We start from the raw sequence: 19649 nt of genomic DNA, 5'->3' as shown, positions 1-19649 counted from the left end.
CCTATTCTGTGTATTTAACCTAATTCCTGTGTCCTGAGTAATTTTTCTTGTGTGTGTGGATTTATTTATTTTAGATCACCTAGAATCAATAATTTCTACGATGTCTGAATCTAGAGTTGGCTGACTCCTCCCCTGAGACACCAGGGTTCTCTTCCTGACTCTGGTGGGCTTGGGGCTCTGTGTAACTCATGCAAGGCAGCCTAGTTGTAGGACTGACTTACAAGCTTGTGTCTCACAAGGATTATGAGAAATCCTTCCCTACTTTTTATAGTTAAGCATTAGAATATATTCTAATTGGGGGAAGTTGGAGGAAAGTTACCTGTTTCTGTAATGCAAAGCAGTTCTTTTATCCTTTGTTTCTGTTGTCCTTTATTCTTAGATTCAACTTTGAAGATGTTTTCCAGAGAATCAAAAACACTCCAGAGAAGTGTGTCCTTTTCGAACATGGTGAGGCACTGACAAAGTAAGAGTGAGCTCCTTAGGAATCTTCTGAAAGCTCTCCACACAAAAGGCTCTTAGCCTGCACAGATGCCTCCTGTCTTCCCTTGCTGCTCAATTGTTCCCTGTGTGAATAATTTACCCGAGTGAATTGATACTGTCATGCTGCTAGCAAGAGAGAGCACATCTTGGGAACATAAAAAGGAAGCATTAAATGTCTGCACTCTTCCTTTGGTGCAGCTGGCTCTGTTCTGAATTGCTCTGCTATCTAGGGAATGTTCTGTGGTAGACAAAAATAGCCTGGCATGGTCAGAGAGGTTGTCCTGAATGCCCCAAAAGCGTCATTACGCCCAGAATTACAGCGCTTAAATGCTCTTCTGGTGCTCATGGCCAACACTGTTCTACTGCTGCAAGTTTTTGAAGACTGCAAGTTGATCAGTAGGGAAAGACCAACCACAAGGACTGAAACTTACACTGTGTGAATTTTGAGCCACGTTCTTTTAACGATCGGTGATCTCAGCAACTTTGGAACAATGTTTTTCTGCTTTTAAACCCGACTTTGGAGAGGTTTTTTGTATTTTATTTGCTGTGCTTGAGAGCTATGGCCCAACCTGGGTGTTAAAGATCCTCTTGCAACTGTCCTGGCGCTTTTACTGAGGTGATGTCCTAGGATGCCTCAGCCTCCCTCTCTGCCCTCGTTCCCAGGAAAGGGAGATGCTGGTTGGTGGCTGGCTGGAAGCTGAAGCCTGGCAGCCCCAGCTTGTTTCCAGAGTGGCAGGAATGGGGCTCTGGGCACACCACCTGAATTTAGATATAGCAATCCTAATGCTTTAGGCCAGACAATTTTAAGGATTTTGCTTTTTGCTTTTTGACACCATAAAAAGGAACTTCTTCAGGCCAAACCCTATGCCAAAAGTCAGTTTAAGTGAACTATATATACTTTGTTAGGGTTTTTTGTGTTTTTTTTTGTTTGTTTTTTGTTTTGTTTCTTTTTTTTGTACTTTTAGTGCTGATCTATTCCACCAGTACTGGAAGCAGTAGTTGCTTACGCTCTATCCAAATGCTTAAATGTTTACTACTTTGTAAAGCAGACTTCAAACATGAACAGTAATGATACAAGGAGAAGCATCAGACTGATTTTTTTTTTTAATGCTTCCACTGATGGTAATGTATCAGTGCAGTTGTCTTTGTTTAAAAAAAAAAAAAAAAAAAAAAAAAAAATCTTTCATGTTGGGAGTGCCAGAAATCAGAAAATCACCTTTAAGAGCTGTTGTGGCGCACGAGCAGCAGGGGAAAGCTGTCGCTAGTGTGTGCATCTGGAACTGGCATCCAGCTGACAGGGCAGAGCAATGACCTGGTTTCCCCTGCATGAGGAGTAGTGCGCCAGGTTCTTACCTGCCCCTGCTTGGAAACAGAAGATCCCTCGTAGCTCTGTGCGTTTCTGAACGTTAGTGCTAACTTTGCTGCTAAGGATTCACTGTCCTTGCTTTATAGCATGCTTAGCATCCAGCCTCTCTTTTTTTTTTCTGAAGTAATGTTCATACGACACCAGTATGCTGTTAGTGTAAAACATTAAATGCTCCTGTTCTCTGAAAGCAAGTTAATGTACTTCTAGTTGATTTGGGGTTAGAAGGTTTACACTGCTTTCTTCTCCTTTTTCTTGCAGGCCTTGTCGTCTTGTTTAATCTTGCCAGGTGATACCACTGTCATATGTTCTTCATGGGACAATCATATGTGTGTATTTACTTCCTACTGACTTTACTGAATTACACTGAGCAGCTTAGTAATTAAGTTAAGGCTTTTAGATAAGAGCACAGAAGTTCACTGTTTATCAACAGTGACTCTAGTTCTATGTTTTAATAGGTTCCCATGCAGAAATTGTAGAAGCAACATTGTTTTAATTTGGTTTAGAGCAAACTATTTGAGTTTTCTGAACAAGTAATGCTTTTATAATGCTCTCCCTGTTAGATATTTTTATTCAATTGCATTTGGAAGACAGCAAGACACCTTAATGGGACACGATGATGCAGTCAGTAAGATCTGTTGGCGTGATGAGCGTTTGTATTCCGCATCTTGGGATTCCACTGTGAAGGTTTGTACATCAGCTACTGCAGCAGCCAGCGCTTTAGTGTTCAGCCAGACAAGTGTTCTGGAGTGGATGTACCTGCTCTATTAGAAGCAGATAAGCCCATATTACAGTAAATTTAATCTGCATTAACTTTGTCATCTCTGTTCCAGAATTAAAGAAACTTAATTTATTCTAACTTCAAATGTCCTCTCTTTGGGCAAACTGTTTAAGTGTTCAAGTTTAGCCATTGTGTAGCTTATGCTCTTCAGTTAGGCAGACCAGGACCTCCTCTTCCAAAAGAGATGGAAAAGCAACTTGCCATTTAGAGGCAGGAAAGAAGGTGCCTTTTGGGCATGGCTGTTGGTAAGTCTGTGTTCAGGGCAGCGGTAGGTCCTTGTTCAGGTAGACGTCCACGATGTGTCTGGAGTCAGCGTAGTCATGGTTAACACATTGCTCTGCTTAGGCTCAACAAGCTCAGGTATCGCTCCCTGGTGCTGTGTTGTGCTGTGCAGACCTGCGCACACTTGCAGAAGGTGCCTCACTTCAGTGTAATTTGGTAAGGGAGGAACTTGCCAAAGGATTTTCCAGATGCTTCCTGAGCAAACTTAGTGTGTTGCAGGTGTGGCACTGTGTTCCTGGAGAGACCCCGAGCAATAAAAAACACCACTTTGAGCTGCTGGCAGAGTTGGAACATGACGTTAGTGTAAGTATGCAGCTGCAGCCACGAAGTCTCAGAATCTGAAGATAAATGTTTAATTGGTCATTAAAATTAAAGTCTAGACATGAGACTGATGCAGCTAGGAGAGAGAATAGGCTGACGGCATGGTGGAAACCAGCTCCGGGATCCTCTGCTGCTTGCTTTAAGTATTGGACTGAAGCAGCAGTATTAAACGGGGAGGTTTTTGATTTGTCTTGCTCAGCTTGTATAAAGTTCCTGTTGGTCTGTTGGGGTGGGGACAGGGGGAGTGATGACTGCAAAGAACAGGACTTTCTTTTTTAGGTAGGGTTTTGATATTTTAAAATAATGTTTAAGAATTGTGCTTTATTAAAGATGATGCAGAGCTAAATGCAAAAGCCTTTTGTGAATAAAGTAGACTTATGAGTGATGGGCTTGCTTTGTGCATGTTTAAAACATCTCTCAAGATGGCTTACATGAAAGAGTAGGAGAATAATGAGATGTTTAACTTCCCAGGTAAATACCATCGACCTAAATGCTGCAAATGCTATCCTAGCCTCTGGAACCAAAGAAGGTACCATTAGTATCTGGGATGTTGCTACAGCGACAGTGTTGCACCAATTGCCCTGTCATTCTGGAACTGTGTGTGATACTGCTTTTAGTCCTGGTATGTGGGATTTCTTTATCTAATCCTAACCCTAGGCAGTTGTGTAGGGAGGATGGGGCCAAACTCCTCTTGGTGGTGGCCAGTGACAGGACAAGGGATAATGGGTACAAATTGAAGCACAGAAGTTCCACCTCCATGTGAGGAAGAACTTCTTTCCTGTGAGGGTGACAGAGCCCTGGAACAGGCTGCCCAGAGAGATTGTGGAGTCTCCTTCTCTGGAGATCTTCCAAACCCACCTGGATGCCGCCCTGTGCCATGTGCTCTAGGTGTCCCCGCTTGTGAAGGGGAGTCAGACTAGATGATCCCTAGAGGTCCCTTCTAACCTCAGTCATTCTGTGTTCTGTGAATCTCACTGCCACTTTCAATTCTTATATTCCTGGTTTGGGGATTATAAATATGATGGGAATGGTCAGATAAGTTGTTTTGACTCACCTCTCCGCTAGCTTATTAGCAGTACCAAGGCTGTGCTAGACCCTAGACCTAGGCTGATCACTGTTTTCTTGAAGACTTATTTATAGATACTTTAGAGTAAATAAAATAGGTCAGGCAGTATCACATCCAGCACATGCTGTGTAGCCAATTACTTTGCTAACTATGACTGAATGTCTAAATGTGCTATCTTTTTTCTTCTTTTTGGAGCAGATAGCAGACATCTACTGAGTGCAGGAGAGGACAGCTGTTTTAAAGTAATAGATGTGCAAACTGGAATGCTTATTTCTTCTGTAACTGCTGATGAGCCACAGAGGTAACGCTGAGAAAATAGCGTGAAGTTGCATGGCCAGCTTAGTGGGGAAACGGCTGGATGGTTGGCCACAGCAAGGGCCCCGAAATCCCTGTTTCAGAGAATGGAAAGGGCAGTACTACTAAAGATTTCCAAGAAGTATGTCCGCTAAATCAACAAACCAGGGTGCAAAAGCTGATGTGCTGGAACATTCTATGCTGTGGTCAGGGTTTCCAAATGTGGGTGCAAACAAGTATCAAAGGAAATACCTCATTGTTTTCAGAACAACTTTAACTTCCACAAAAAAAGGGAGGGGTGGGAGGGGAGGTGAGAGCTGTGGCTAATAAGTTCTTGAGTTATGAAAATTTCTAATGGGGAGACAATATTATTACCAGAGACGATTCCAGTAAAAAAATAATTTAGCAATGCTTCCTTTTTGTTTGGATAAACTTAGAAAAGGTTGCCTGATATAATTAAATGGCAATTACTTAATACTTTTTGCATCTCTGTTAACTAAATTACATGCAATACTATATAGTTAGCAGACAGACTGCTGAAATGGAGTAAAATATAGCAGCCATATATAGAATCCTGTTGAACATCCTGTTGATTCCATCAGTATGTTGTACAAAATTATCCTGGGAAGTTATTTTTTTCCATGTTAAATGACTGTTTCAGAAGCATGAAATGACAAATGGAAATGTAGCTCATGAGGCCCTTTGAGAACCGCAGACAAATATTCCTGAATGGATCCTCCTGTGTGATGAGGAAATACTTTATCCCCTGGCAGAGGAAGAAGCTGACTCTGCTGCAGTCAATAAATGCTTTCGGCCATGACCCTTTTAAATAGTTTGGGAATAACCTTTCCAGAGGGACTTGTTAAAAGCAGGAGTTGCTTTCAGTTTCATACAGCCCTCTCTGAATCTTTTTGGCTTGTTTGATTCAGAAGTGTGCAGCTGTCTCCATACAAGATAGAAGTGAGCTAACTGGAAATACTTTGCAGGTGCTTCAAATGGGATGGAAATACCATCTTATCAGGAAGTCAGTCTGGTGAATTACTCATTTGGGACCTTCTTGGAGGAAAAGTTATTGAAAGAATCAAAGGACATGCAGGTATGCCTGAACTTGTCTGGTACTCAAATGCAAGAGTCATGTTATCTAAATGTGTTTGCTCCAATAAGTTTGAGGAAAAACTTCATCAGTAACTGGTTCCTGGTATTAGTATGATCCAGAACTAAAGGTAGATCCACTGGATTTTCCTAAAATAATAATAACAGTGGAGGAATCAGTCTGCTACAAGACTGACCTAAAGCAAATGGTCAGTGATGGATTGAGAGTGGAAGAGTAACAAGCAGTTGAATTTGTGTATCATCCCAAAAAATCAGCATTTCTAACTCACAGGTCTAATAAATTGCAGTATAGACCACATAATGTATCTTGATGTTAAGTGTGTCCAGACCGAGTCTGACAGCCACTGAAGTACAGTTCTCCAGCAAAATTGTTACGGATAAGGATTGGAAGTCCACAAGCCTGAACGAGCTACACTCTCAAAGCTCTTAAGGCTGCTTTAATGAAGTTATTCCTGGTTTCCCCCCATACAAGGTTGTGCTCTTGAACCTGACCCACAGAGATCATTCTGTAGCTAAAATGGGCTTCTTGCCATATGCCAGAAGTGCCAATACAGTTTTAATGGGCAAAAAGTCCAAATGGCAGAGTCTAAATTTAAACTTTCTCAAGAAATCCTCTTTCCTCATCCAAAGGACTTATTTTGCCACAGTGTTATCTACATCTTACTCGGCAATTCACATTCTGCCCCCATTTCCCAAAGAAACGGAGGTGGTAGGGCAAGAGCAGCGTATTGCTGTGGGTAAGGAAAGCGGGCAGCTCTCACACCCCTGTGTATGCTGTATGTATGGTATATGGTATGCTGTATGTATGGTATACATGCACAGCATGTATGATGTCAGTGTAATCCAAGCTAAGGATCCTAAATGGTTATAAAAGATTGATTTTGTCATCCTGCCATGTATTTCACTTGTACTGGAATCTCTTTTTGCCCCAGGTGCTGTAACATCCTTGTGGATGAATGAGCAATGCACCAGTGTGGTCACCGGAGGGCAAGACAGACAAATCATGTTCTGGAAGCTGCAATACTAAGTGCCTGTCCCTGCAGTCATGGAAATGAACTCTTATTTTAAACCAAACCTTTTAACGAAACTTAACTGTGTGCAATGATGGCTGCTGAAGTTCAACCTGCAAGGAAGCTGCAACTTTCTAGTTTATGGTGACTTCACTGAGAGCTCTTAACCTTCCCTACTGTCTGCATTGGTTTTCCATTGTACTTGAAAGTGCTTGTCTTAAATGATATCAGAGATGAAATTAAAGACCTATTTTTCTGTAATTAAAGAGCTCTTAACTTGCAGTCATTGTTTGATTGGCAGAGGATGCAGCATCACAGGTTCCTTGTTTCAGAAAATAAGGATTTGCCTTTTTAACACCATCTTTAAGGAAGCTTACAACCCCCTGTCATGTCTCACTCCATATTATGTCCACCCCTAGTAAACCTTTCAGCCTACTTGCACAATAGCAAGTATTACTTAAACACTTAAGGCAGCTACTGCTCAGATTAGATGTTGATCTGTTCCCCAACTTGTCTCTAAAGAAGACTATGTGCAAAGACAGAGAAAGGATTATACATCTTCTGTCTTACCTAGTAAGAGAGAGGAGGGGGGAAAAAAACAACCAAATAAACTCATATTCTAATTCAAGATGTCCCTTTGATAGCAGGAAAAAGTTTATTTTCTTTTTCCTGAACCTGTCTTCCCTGTCTATCTTTATACCCTATTATTTAACTAAACTATCACTTTAGCTGCCTGGCCTTACAGGTAAACTAGCATGGTGCAGGTGGCCAAACACTGTCTTTGTTCTAACAAGGAGTTGCAAAACAAGGTCACCCTGCACTGCACACAAGGGTGAGAGGGGCAGAGCGGATTTCTTTACTGAAGCTCCTGTGCTAAGGGCCTAGGACAGGCTACAGCTCCAACCACCAGCAAGGCCACAGTCCCAGCCCCTCTAACTGAAGTCACCACCTCCTGCCCCTCTCTGCTGCTTGCCTCAAGGGTTCTGGAGATGAGACATGGAGTAGCAAAGCTACCTCACTAAGCATCTCCCACAGTTACCCTTAGAAAGAAGCAAGGAGAGGTGCTAACTACATCTCAGCCCTTAAAACTTCAGCTGAGAAAGCAGCAGCTACAGCACAAAGGAGCTTCCTGCCTTCAGGCCCCTCCATGTCCTTGTCAGCAGGGTTACAAACACACACAGCTGCACAGGCAGCACAGCCAGAAACAACCTGGCTATGGGGCTGACCCTCACACAGAACTAAGAGTCAGGACCCAGGCCTAGCACCTCTTTCCATTTTTTTTTCTTTTATAAACACACACAATTAGGAATAATAGCTTTTACACACTTCACAATAACTCACCCTAGGACCTCTTATATTAATTATCCTCTGAAGTGTTTTATCAGTTCAAGGAGACAGACAAGCAAAAAGGTACCATCCCTCTTGCCCACCCAAATGCTGCAAACAAGTTTGGAAACATTTTATTTCATCCATGCTTGCCCCCCCCACCCTTATTACTAGGGAAGATAATTTAACCATAAACAAGAATCACAGGGGGCTAACTTCTAATTAAAACACATACAAGCCCACCCCAAAAAACACACAAACACCTCAGAAATCTTAGAAATAGACCAAAACCTTACCAAACCATTACCTAATCTGGTACTTCCCATCACTTTCAAATCTCATTTGGCTCCAGCATTAGAAAAATTATAACTAACTACACAATTAAAATCTAAAATTAAAGAGTATAAGAAGAATATATAAAAAATAAGAGTATATTCTTAAAATGCATTGGAACTGTACAGCTTGGATGTTAACACAGTAAGGGCAAGCTTGGAGTGGGATCTTCAACTGCATTTTGTAGCCTGTTGCTGCTGCTGTTGAAGCCTTAACACAATCTTAACACAAATCTTTCCTTGCACCTCTCATAAGCAAACACATGATCCAGAGGGTCGATCATTTATTTGGTTACTTCTGAATCCTTAAGAACATGGTTAAGGCAAGAGATTAAGCATATTAATTACAATTTGGGTAACAAGTAATAAAAAGATTTGAGTATATTTGTACACTACTTAATATGCTCACTGAATGTCATTAGCTCTATGCAGCTTAGCTGGCATTCTTGTATAATCTACTAGAACAAAAAAATAGACTAGTACTAGCCATATTTCTAATATGCTATCCCAAATCTACTCTTGCTAACAGAAAGCAATAAAAAAATACTCATTTTGTCTGCAACTACAAAGCACAGCATTGTTCTGGGGTAGGGAACAACACATAACTTTGCAAGTGAGAGCTGGTTCCTTTAGTTGCAATGGCTTAGCGTAGTAGTAAATTAAGAGATCTATTAAAGGAAGTCAGAACACAATTGGAATTTCACATTTGTCAAGCATGTAAGGCTACAAGTTTTACAGTTTGTGAATAAACAAGATGATAGCGTGTTGAACTGTAACATTCCCAGCCATAAGAGATGCAGATGCCTGATGCAGCATAATCTTCTCTGGGCCTCCAGAAAGGCTCATGTGCAGAAGGAAAAATCACTGAGTACAACAGCCCAAGTTTAGTGGAGTTTTCATGATGCATGTACAGACACACAGCCTGAGGCTCAGACTTCAGGAATTGAGTGATCCATCAGGCTTTTCATAACGCTAGTTGCCATCCTAGAGAGAAGGACAAGACATTCAGTTTTGTTTGACAAACATGAACTGAAACAGAAGAACCCACAGCCCACACCGTAGCATGCCAAGGATTATGGTTATGTCACAGTGAACTGTATTGGAAATAATTTCTAGTTACAAGGTAACTAACAACTTGTTCTATCCGCACACTTCAAGAGTTCTTGGAGGCTCAAGTTTAGCCAACATACTCTTAGAACTGGTTGGATTCTTCATAAGAAGGAAAAGCAGTGTTCCTGCGCTAGCAACAGTTCAAAAACAAGACCAGCACACCAGTCTGTTAAGTTCCCACTCATGACAAGACATAATTGTATTTTATTTAACCTGAAAAACAAAGCAATCATGGTGTTGGTTATTTTTATATATATATGTATTTTTTATTAAAGCCACCTACCTCTTTATTATATACTCATAGATACTGGAAGGCATGATGGTGATGGTCACTACATTCCCAGCCGTTGCCAAGATGTCTGCTATCTGGGGGTCCTGTCGTTAGACAAAGTCTCATGAGCAACATCACCCAGGACAATTAACAAGGCAGCAGTTAGGGAGGTTTTCCTCCATAGGCTTATGCAGCATTAGAGACCCACGAATCTTAGCTCAGGATATTTAACCTCAGGGCAAGCCAGCGACCCTGCACTACTGATACAGCTTCATAAATGTTTAGCTTATACATCCCTGTTTAGGAAGGAATACATGCACAGACAGAATTCCTGCTTGTGCTTTAGGTTTATGCCATGGAAGTTGGTTAAATATAAACCCTGAGAATCAGCCTAATAAATGTGAAGGAATTAACTGTTCTACCTAGAGATATAAAACAGCTGAACAAACTCCAAATATTTTTCTCTCCAGAGAAATACATTAAGAAAAATAGAGAACATGAAACTAGGAATGTTCAGCATTATGTTCTGATCCTTTTGTGTAAACACACACTCTTATTTTACCTTCAATCCAATTACATTCTGGCCATTGATTTCACAGATGTTGTGCTCTGTGAGGAGCCCATTTCTTGCAGCAGAGCTGTCTTTCACTATTGACGTTATTTTTCCATTCTTGAATATGAAACCAACATGCCCTGTGCTGTCTTTATGCATAGTAATAATTCGTTCAAAAGGCCTGTGAGAAAGACACAATTCACACACAAGAACATATTCCCAGTCTACTCAACCACAGAAATAAACCAAAATACTGTTCCAGTTTCTTTGACTTTAGAAAGGGATTATAATGTAATGCTCATACATTTACTACTGCTCACAGTAGTTTGGTTTAGCGTTTTTTTTTTTGAAAGGACAACTATTCTCTATCTTAATCTCCTCTTTCCAGGCTGAAGTCACATTAATGAGTAGGTAAACTTATTTCTAATCCTATTCTACCCATTTTCCACCCTCTGTGTAAATATTAAAGTAAAAAATAAATGAGTGGTACATTAAAATGCAAATTTTGTCTACATGTTAGAAAGCAGCTGAACTAGTGCAGGCAGTTTTGACAGCTGTGGAGAAACCGCAGAACCCCACCAGCATTACCACTGCCTCCAGGTTTCATGTTTATAGGGTTGTGATTTAACAAGCTGCTAAATCCAGCAAATGGTTGGGAGGATGAGAAGCTGGCAGGTGGAATAGGGTATCTCCTGGCCACAGCACTTCAGTTTAGTAAGTGACAGAAGGAGTATGTTAGCAATCTTACTCTATCAGGTTCAAGAAACACTGGAAAAACAAAACAACAACAACAACAACCACCCCCCACACACACACTTCTGATATGTGCTTAAATCATATCAGGTGTTTTCTTCACAGCCTACAGGCTTTGTGTTGAATTTGTCACATTAGCATTACACACAACTACATGCTCATATCTAGTAACAAAAACTGCTATCGGTTCCTCAAGGTTACTTTCTTCGAAGCTGGCATAAATCACACATAAGTAGAGCTCACAAGAAAACCACCAAGTACAAAGGACATATTTGCTCCCAAAGTTTATGGGTTAATTATTATTTCCACAGCAACCCCTGAAAGAGAAGTATTAAAGCTCCTGAGAAGCATAGCCCTATGCAGGTAGGCAGTTTTTGTAGTGCCTGCAGTGCTTCAAGCAAGCAGATGCTCACATGCTACAGAGTTACTCCTCAGTGAGCAACCAGCACTGCCTGTGTCTGTGGTGAGTTTTACCTGTCCCGAATGATCATGGAAATTCTTTCTCCAGAAGCCTGTTTGAGAACTTTGTGCGCTTTATCAGAGCTCCATCCTGCACAGTTTTCACCATTGATCTGCAGAACTTGGTCCCCAAATCGCAGACCAGCTAGAGATGCTGGAGAGTTTGCCTGTACTAACTGGACAAATATACCCTACAAAGAAAGAAAGGGCAAATATCTTTAACGAAGGTTATTTCTGGTTTTGTAAGTCAGTAACAGAACACACAGCCTTTAATTTCTCCATTTTCAACATAACACCAACCAAATGGACAAAAGGATTTAATCATAACGTTAAGATACACTTTGAAACATTCGTCTCCATTTCTAGATGCCTCTAAAAGACTATGAAAGATAATTAATGCTGAAATAAAGTTAGAAAGAAGGATTTCTCCTTCAATAAACACAAGCACAGTTAAGTACTATTCTGTTTTAACAAGTCCAAACAACTGGATCAAGTACTGGCAAGGTGGGTAAGATCTGCTTGCATATTTAACTGAGATTTCCCTTCTAAGGCACCAAAAGTGTATATATGCTCAAAGAAATACATCAGCAGGGCTAGGAACTCTATAGCAAGTTTTTCAGTATTTTTCAATTCAGTATTTTCCAATTTTTCAATATTAGTTTTCAACTGCAGACTGCTAATGACTTGCTAGCATTTCAGTTAATAACAAGGTGCTAAATTTTATTTTTTGGGGTACCTCCAAAAACAAGTAAAGCATGTCATGTAAATTCAAAGAAGAGATAAATATTACTTTCTTTACTACGTATAGGGACAAAATATAACGTCTAGGAAATCTCCTAGAACCTCCTATGTTAGAAGGGCTGCCAAAGCACTTTAAAGAACTTTAAGACTTGAATTAAAGTTTTATTTTTGTTTGGTAAAATGGTCTGGCAAGAAATAGAGAAGTAGCACTTTTCCACATTGAAAATTAAAGAGGTATCAAAACAGAGAATGTCCAGAGCACTTCTTGCAGCTGCATCCAGGGTAAATGAAACCAAAAAAAGCTTACTCTGAAATTACTCTTTATACTTTGCAAAGATGAAGCTTTCATATCCTTTTCTCACTAGTAATATACTGGAACAGTACATGGGAAAGTACTTAAAACCTCCAGCTACCTCCCTGTAATATCTGCAAGTGTTACCCAATGTTTTCACAAAAATGGAGGTAAGAGCCCTGAATTACTAACAAAAGACCAGAAATAGATGCTGTAAATCTAGACGCAAGTGTAAACAGCTTAAGCCCTCTACATTTCTGAACCACAGGAATTTTTTTTAAAGTTGATAATAGATAAGTAACTTACACAGTCCAAGTTATCTAGTGTAATTCTAATGTAAAGTTATCTAGTCTAATTTCACTACTAGCTGGTCTCAGTAGTAGTATTCCTACAAGCAGAAGCAGCCTTCTAGACTCACATTGTCAACAGACTTAAGGCGAAGTCCAATTTTGCCGTCTTGGTCCTTACACAAAATTGCCTCCCGGATGCCTTGCTTAATTTCTGCTCTGCGAATTCCAATATCATTTCCAGTCACCGGAGCTACCATGTAATTAGCAGAAGGTCGTGTTACCAGTTGCTGATTAAAACAAAATAGTCAGACAGTTTAGTCTCAACTTCTGTTAGTAGCTGCAGGCCTGCTCATACCAAGCAGTACTAAAAAGCACAAGTTAAACCATAACATCGGTTTTACTCCCCAGCCCCAAAATTGGAAATATACAGTGTTCAGTTTCTAAAAAGCAGAGCAAATAGACACCAATACTTAAAAAAAAAATCAATTAAATATGGTACTTAATACAGTTCCAGAGAGTAAACTACTATCTGGAACATTTAACCTTTATATTTTTTGTTTACTAATACACCCTTGACTGGTACCTACACCCTCTGACTGAGCAGCTGCTGCCACTGGTAGGTTTCTCTGCACCTCTTCTTCATTGAGGCTCAGTCCCATGTACTGAGAAAGCTCTGGATACAGTCTTGGATATAAGCCTGCAAGAAGAAGAGAAAAACAACTCACTATAATTGCTTAATAGAACAAATTTGCTCTATTGCTTTCACATATTCACTATTTCAACAAGTTTTGTGATGCTGTAACATTATTCTTGAAAATCTGGCTGAAAGACCATCTTGAACCAGGATGGTTATTCTACCTCAGCTTAGAAAAGCAACTAAACAAGTAGGTCTTTTTATCTTAAAATAAATAAATAAGTCCTAAGCTTACAGAGAACTTCCAAGTTACATCCCTAATACATTAACAAATGGTGATAAGAAGATCTGAAAGCAAGGACATGCTCCAGTCTATGGAGACTTGCCCTTCCTCCAAAACTTTTGGGCAACCGGTGGGGAACTATTGGAGAATACAGGAAACATTAAAGATAGTTTGAGAAGGCAACGGCACGGACACAAGTCTGTGTGTGAATGTTATGCTCTTCTGCCAAGCCCAGTGGGACAAAAGGACAGCATTGTCAAGAAGCATCCATGCCAAACACATTCTAAATTCCAGACATGGTAATTTCCTATAAAATGCAGGAAGTTAGGGTCTACGATGAATAATGTTAATAAGAGAGTAGCTGTCATTCTCCTCACAGTTTCAGGATGAAGTCTTTTCAGACACACTTCTATATCAAGAGAATATAAACAAAGCCCTTAAATAGTAGGCTGCTCTCTCCATTGAGTGATGGAGAGAGCAACCTACTATTTATTTTAAGGGCTTTGTTTCCACTACCCATTTTGACTAGATCAGTGGAGACTAAAATGGCTGCTTGGAGGAAAGCAAGGTGGTACAGAGGAAAGTCTTAAGAGAACAGGCTCACCAACTGAAAAAAAAAAATAGCTTTCTAGGAGTCATTAACCTGTTAAGTATGAAAACAGCAAGAGTGCATATTTGACCAGAAACAGAAAACGACTACTTAAGAAATGAGCATGAAGGTGAGCCCCATGGCAAGGTAAGGTCTAATATAACAGAAAATCATTTTTGCCCTGTGAGAGATTTAAGGTCAATTTTGCTTCCTATTTCACATGAGTTGTCTCATCTCATTTCAAGATCGAGATACTAAAGTTTTATCAATAAATAAACTTTCAATAAGTATTTCTATACATTTTTCCGAGCCCTTTTATTATATACACTTAAAGCTGTATAACACTTTTGCAGCTACTATATTCTTCTCTTTTGTTCTTCAGAGAGAATGAAGGATGCATCTTTGCTGGCTCTACTGCATTCTCATTTAGAGCAGTGAATATTGCCAGTAGCAGGAAATGCCTGAAAGCTCTTGGTGTTGTATATTCTCCTGTCTCTGCCAAGAGGGACCAATTCTCCTGTAGGATTAACATGTCCTGCAGACTGACCTTCCTTCCTTGGGAATATTTTGAATGATTAATCAGTTTTCAGTCACACACAGCTCCAGAGATATCAGCACACAAGTCCATGTCAAAACTACGATATGTGGCCAACGGTAGGGTATGCACAAAAACTGCAGGACAGATTATATTCTAGACAGCAGAGCATACTGCCAAGAAGCTGAAGCAAACAAGGTCTAATCACACAGTGTTAGGACGATCTATATCTGTTCTGGAAAGAACCAAAGAAAGGTTGATTTCATGAACTTCCCACCTTAAAAAAAAAAAAAAAAAAAAAAGACTTCTTGGACACCAGTGCCAAGGGGAGAACTGGAGACAAAGTTACATCCACAAAGCTTTAATATGTGATCTACCAGCATTCCCAACAACCACTGCTGCTGATCATCCTGATGGAAGGTTTCATGCCTTTCATACCACGTATAACTCACTAGCTCAGAATTCTGACCTCAAACATATCTGTGTACTTCAGAGAGCCACTTGGAGAGTTTCATAAGGTTAGCTTGTACATGTACATATGTATGGAGAAAAAGGAAGAAAAATGGAATGAGTCAGACAGATTTAGATGTGTAGAACTTCATATTAAACTCACAGATCTCAAAAAACCTGCAGGAATTTATGCTGCTAGTGTGACAAAATTAAGTTTCACTATCCTGGGGGCTTCTCCCTTGACCTAGACTTGTGTTTTCTTTGCTCCCAAGATAGCTCATTTTTCTCACTGTGGAGAAGAAAGTCAAACTTATGCTGTCTTCTAAAGCTTAAACACACAGGCGGTAAATAGGAGAACCAAGTGTTGGAGCTAAGAGTTAAGAATTTAGGTATTACAGATCTTGCTATGTTAGGTCTCCTTGGAAAAGGTTTCAGGTTCAGAATCTGAGAGACTTGGAGACAACTTGGAGAGGTGACCATTTGTTACAATTTGCTTCAGGAAATAAGCACCATTTCATGAATTCTAAGGCTTCCCCATCATGAGGTGTTCCCCCCCCACACACACACACCTCATACCGTCTAGAAAAAAAAAAAAAAAAAAAAAGTAATGTCTCATCCTAGGTGAACAGAGTATAAACCTATATTTCATAAACATTTGATTGTTTTGGAGCTTCGGTACTTCCTAACTGCTTTCCAAAATGCTTAGGATACTATACAGTACATAAGCTTACCTTCATCATGAGGAATGGGAGCAGAAGCTTCAGACAAGATTGCTAGATTAGCTGTATTTGAAGAAAAGGCTGTCTGAGCCTACAAGGAAAGAAACACATATGTATTATCTTGTATAAGTGGGGAGGAGAAGAAAAAAAAAAAGAAAATGAAGCCAGAAGACAGAGTATCTTTAAAAATAATAATAAAAAAGTTATCATTTATCTTAGAGCTCTGAAGTCAACCTTTTTCTTTGAAATAAATGACTTAAAAGCTACTGTAGCACATTGAACTACTTCAACAGATCAACTTCTACCTTCCTCAGAAAAGGAACTGCAGTAATGCAGAAAGACTTCACTGTCAATCCAAGCTCTGGTTTTATTAAGTTAGAGAGCTTAAGATCTCCTTAAAAGGCACATTAAGCTTCATTGAAAGAACTTTAGGAAAGTCAATTGCATTTTAGGCTTTTGCAGAGCATTTGTAATTTTTTTCCAGCTGAATCACAGCAATTGTGATATCTGCAATTTGCAGGGTCTATTCATGAGTTAATGTGTCATAGCACCTTATTGCTTGCAAGTTACTATCACCATAATATTTAGAAATTACTAGCTTAATATCTCTGAAAGAACTGAGCGTTCAATTAGATTGATTCAACTAGATTGTTTTTTCCCCTAGAAGGGCTCCCAAATGCCCAGCTTTACAGCACGCACATTGATCTTAGAAGTTTCTATACTACTTATTGGCTTGCAATATAGGAGACATCACTAAAGCAGGTCTATTTCCTTCCTTTTCCCAATAGGAGAGCTCTCCTCTTTAGGACCCTGCATACTCATAACCAGTGAAAAAAACTCTCTCACAGAGGCTTATTAGCTGGGAGGGAAACAGCTCTTCTGGTATCTTCAGCACGGTTGAAAGACTGTGGGTGGGGAGGGAAACCACTAAATGCTCGGCGAAACACTATGCAGAACAGGATACATGAATCACCTAATTCAACACAATGGTCAAGTTACTCAGTATTTTTAAGGAAATAATGCTTAAAAATAGTAGGCTTAGCAGTTTTCTCAAGGGAGTTTCTTTTAGAAAGAATTTTTAGAGCAAAAGTGACTACCATCTACAAGGAAAGCCTCCAATTAAATGGTGGACAACAGAAATAGCTTCGAATATTTGATATAACTAGTGCTTCTAGTTTAACCAGCAGTCCTTTTAATCTCACTCACTCGACATAACAGATTTAGTCTCTCAGTACTCAGCAACCTCCCCCCAGTAAATTGCCTCAGCTATATTTAAACAAGATCTGCACACTGCACTTATATGTAAGGCAAATGATTTAGGCTTTCCTAACAAAAAAACAGCGTAACTGGAACAGCTCACTCGTGCAATAATGACGTTCTCCAGAAGTGTTTTTACTTCCCCATTGAAGCTCTGTCTTGTACACAACCTAGTTCCTCCTAAAAGTGAGACACTGTCACATAGCTGTTCAAGGACAAGTCTTTTGCTTTGATGACAGCAGTAAGAATATTCAACTCTTTCCCTAGGGATCTGCAATCGAATGCTCCCGATTCCTTTCTGTCCCACCTCTGCATGAATTTCCTTACACACTTAAGTGTCCCATTTAACTGGCAGAAATTCCTGCAATCCTACTATTTGAAAATTGTCCAATCAAAATTTATATAACAGCCAGTATGTCCATTATTTTCTGGGAAAATAATCTTTGATATTACAGTGTCACTGAGGATAAACCTAAATTAACAGAATAATTTGTCCCACTCTCCACTGAAATATCTCTGAGCTTACTTTTATTTGTCAGCGGAAGACCATAATAGAGCTGACAAAGTTGTAGCCACATGAACATGAGCCTCTGGCCAAGTTAATAAGCCCGGCTGAGAATGTGCACAAAATTTTAGAGCAGATGAGTCCCTGCTCTGTATAACCTAGATAAGTCTTACAGTTTCATGTTTACAGAACTCAGCATCAATACCCTCTCTGCATTTCATCACAACTTCTTTAAGTAACAAGAAGAGTTAAGTAAAAAGACCGCATTATTTGTTTCACTGTAACATGAACACTAACAGATGGGCTATGAGAGACCGAGTACGTTCTTGGCTCCAGACTGTTTTTTAGTTGAGCATTACCTGGTCATAGCAAGTTTGGAAAGATCAGAAGAATCTGTCACAGGAGAGTGACACCGGCACAGCAGCTATCACTTCAAGGCTTCCACCCCACACATAAAATAGTCAAGACAAGGCATTCTACCAGGGGACAGCCAAGAAGTTAAGAGGCTGTTCTGAGGGTTTGCTCACTTGCTTCCCGAGGAGATGGAAAAGGACACCTTAGAATTGATTATAATTCATTTCTGTTGTTCAGGCAGGAAAGTAAGAGAGTTTACATTTAAGAGAAGCATAGGGGAAGATGCTGAAGAAGCTGAGAATCATTTCTTTAAGGTTAAGTTTCCCTGTTTTTAATTCGTTAGAATATCTTTCTTTACTTGCTTTGACAAACATTGCTTTTGTCTTGTCTAATAACAAAGCTGCCAATGCTCTTATGTGCAAAGAGCGTTAAACAAGTGTGATAATATAGTGCACTGTGAGAGCTAATCCCTACCCTGGTGGTGGTAAGGGGCGCAGTACCAGTTTTCTGAGCCAAAATGATCACAAAAGTTTTCAGCCACATGTCTGGACACCAGGAATGAGACACAGCAAGCTTACTGGTTCAGCCAGGCCCTGAACCCCATCACTTTGGAGTTGCCCTGCTGTGCAAGTGGAGACTATTCATGTTTGTCTTGTTAAGGTCATACTTAAAAACCAGTAGCACGCACATTAACACATTAAAGAACTTCCTGAGCTAGTAGAATGAGTATATTTAACAGTATTAATCATATTATACCAAACCATAACTGTTTCTACCTTCTAGAATGTAATGGCAAAGTTAGCTCTGTTTTTGTCATTAAGCCTTATCTCATGAAAATCTACTATCACATTTTACCATACCTGAATAACCTTGTCCACCTTCAGATCTTCCAGGGAAGGGTAGAGAGACATTTTGATGCAATCTCACTAGGGTAATAAAAGGAGAGGAAAAAAAAAAAAAAAAAAAAAAGGTCAGATGAGATGTATCAAAAAAGCACTTACTCAATATTATAATTTAAAGCAGCAATAGAGACACAAAGCATTAGATGAGCAAGTTGTGAAGTCCTCAGCTGATCTGTGGCCTGCAAGTCTTGGCATTCCCAGCATGTAGCAGTTGCAGTTAAGCCCCATTAAGACTAGCCATTTAATGTTATCCACAGCTGCCTTTCTGTAATAGGCTTTACTTCCTACACTCAGTGTTATCAAAGCTTAGATCTCAGCTATGAAGAAAACCTATCCAGAGAAACTGCTCCAAAAGAAGGACTGCAAAGCCTTTAGGATGCTGGGATGCAGGGATACAGAGGTACAAGACACCTAATCACATCCCTTCTTGTAAGGGGGCGTATACTTTATAATGACTGTCGAAGATTTCACACTGCCATTCAAACCTATCTAAAAACAGGTTCTGAAGTTTCGGCGGGTAGTCACCAGAGACAACCGGCTTCCAGAGAACACAAGCCAGACGGCCCGGAGCGGAGGAGCATTTT

General features: G+C 39.9%; 2 protein-coding genes across 2 annotated transcripts in view; one reads left to right on the top strand and one right to left on the bottom strand.

Annotated features, from left to right (window-relative positions):
* NSMAF (neutral sphingomyelinase activation associated factor) overlaps positions 1 to 6992 on the top strand; it is a 34114-nt gene extending 27122 nt beyond the window's left edge. Inside the window, exons 24-31 of the mRNA XM_088540136.1 lie at positions 380 to 447; positions 2105 to 2172; positions 2407 to 2530; positions 3126 to 3209; positions 3699 to 3849; positions 4492 to 4594; positions 5574 to 5683; positions 6633 to 6992. Coding sequence (XP_088396262.1) covers positions 380 to 447; positions 2105 to 2172; positions 2407 to 2530; positions 3126 to 3209; positions 3699 to 3849; positions 4492 to 4594; positions 5574 to 5683; positions 6633 to 6727 — 803 coding nt within the window. The 3' untranslated portion in view covers positions 6728 to 6992. The remainder of the gene's footprint in view (positions 1 to 379; positions 448 to 2104; positions 2173 to 2406; positions 2531 to 3125; positions 3210 to 3698; positions 3850 to 4491; positions 4595 to 5573; positions 5684 to 6632) is intronic.
* A 1915-nt stretch (positions 6993 to 8907) lies between these two features.
* On the bottom strand, positions 8908 to 19098 carry SDCBP (syndecan binding protein). The gene is made up of 8 exons (XM_010222326.2): positions 19024 to 19098; positions 16060 to 16138; positions 13425 to 13534; positions 12966 to 13124; positions 11530 to 11705; positions 10312 to 10483; positions 9762 to 9853; positions 8908 to 9352 (listed from the first exon to the last, which is right to left on the bottom strand). Exons 1-8 carry the CDS (start codon positions 19072 to 19074, stop codon positions 9298 to 9300), a joined length of 894 nt encoding a protein of 297 aa, XP_010220628.1. The 5' UTR covers positions 19075 to 19098; the 3' UTR covers positions 8908 to 9297.
* Positions 19099 to 19649: the final 551 nt, after the last annotated feature.

Source organism: Tinamus guttatus, unplaced genomic scaffold (assembly GCF_059628265.1).
Source record: "Tinamus guttatus ecotype Peru unplaced genomic scaffold, ASM5962826v1 Tinamus_guttatus_pri_ptg000056l, whole genome shotgun sequence".
NCBI classification, from domain to species: Eukaryota; Metazoa; Chordata; class Aves; order Tinamiformes; family Tinamidae; genus Tinamus; species Tinamus guttatus.
The sequence above is the reverse complement of the archived record's forward strand: the minus strand, read 5'-3'. Positions and strand labels throughout refer to the sequence as shown.

What these genes read in the sequence shown, in the direction of transcription:
- SDCBP (XM_010222326.2), bottom strand. Translation starts at nt 19,074, where the DNA reads ATGTCTCTCTACCCTTCCCTGGAAGATCTGAAGGTGGACAAGGTTATT. An exon ending in AGGTGGACAAGGTTATTCAG is followed by an intron (nt 16,139 to 19,023) that starts GTATGGTAAAAT and finishes CTTTCCTTGTAG; the next exon opens with GCTCAGACAGCCTTTTCTTC. An exon ending in GCCTTAAGTCTGTTGACAAT is followed by an intron (nt 11,706 to 12,965) that starts GTGAGTCTAGAA and finishes CTTTCTTTGTAG; the next exon opens with GGTATATTTGTCCAGTTAGT.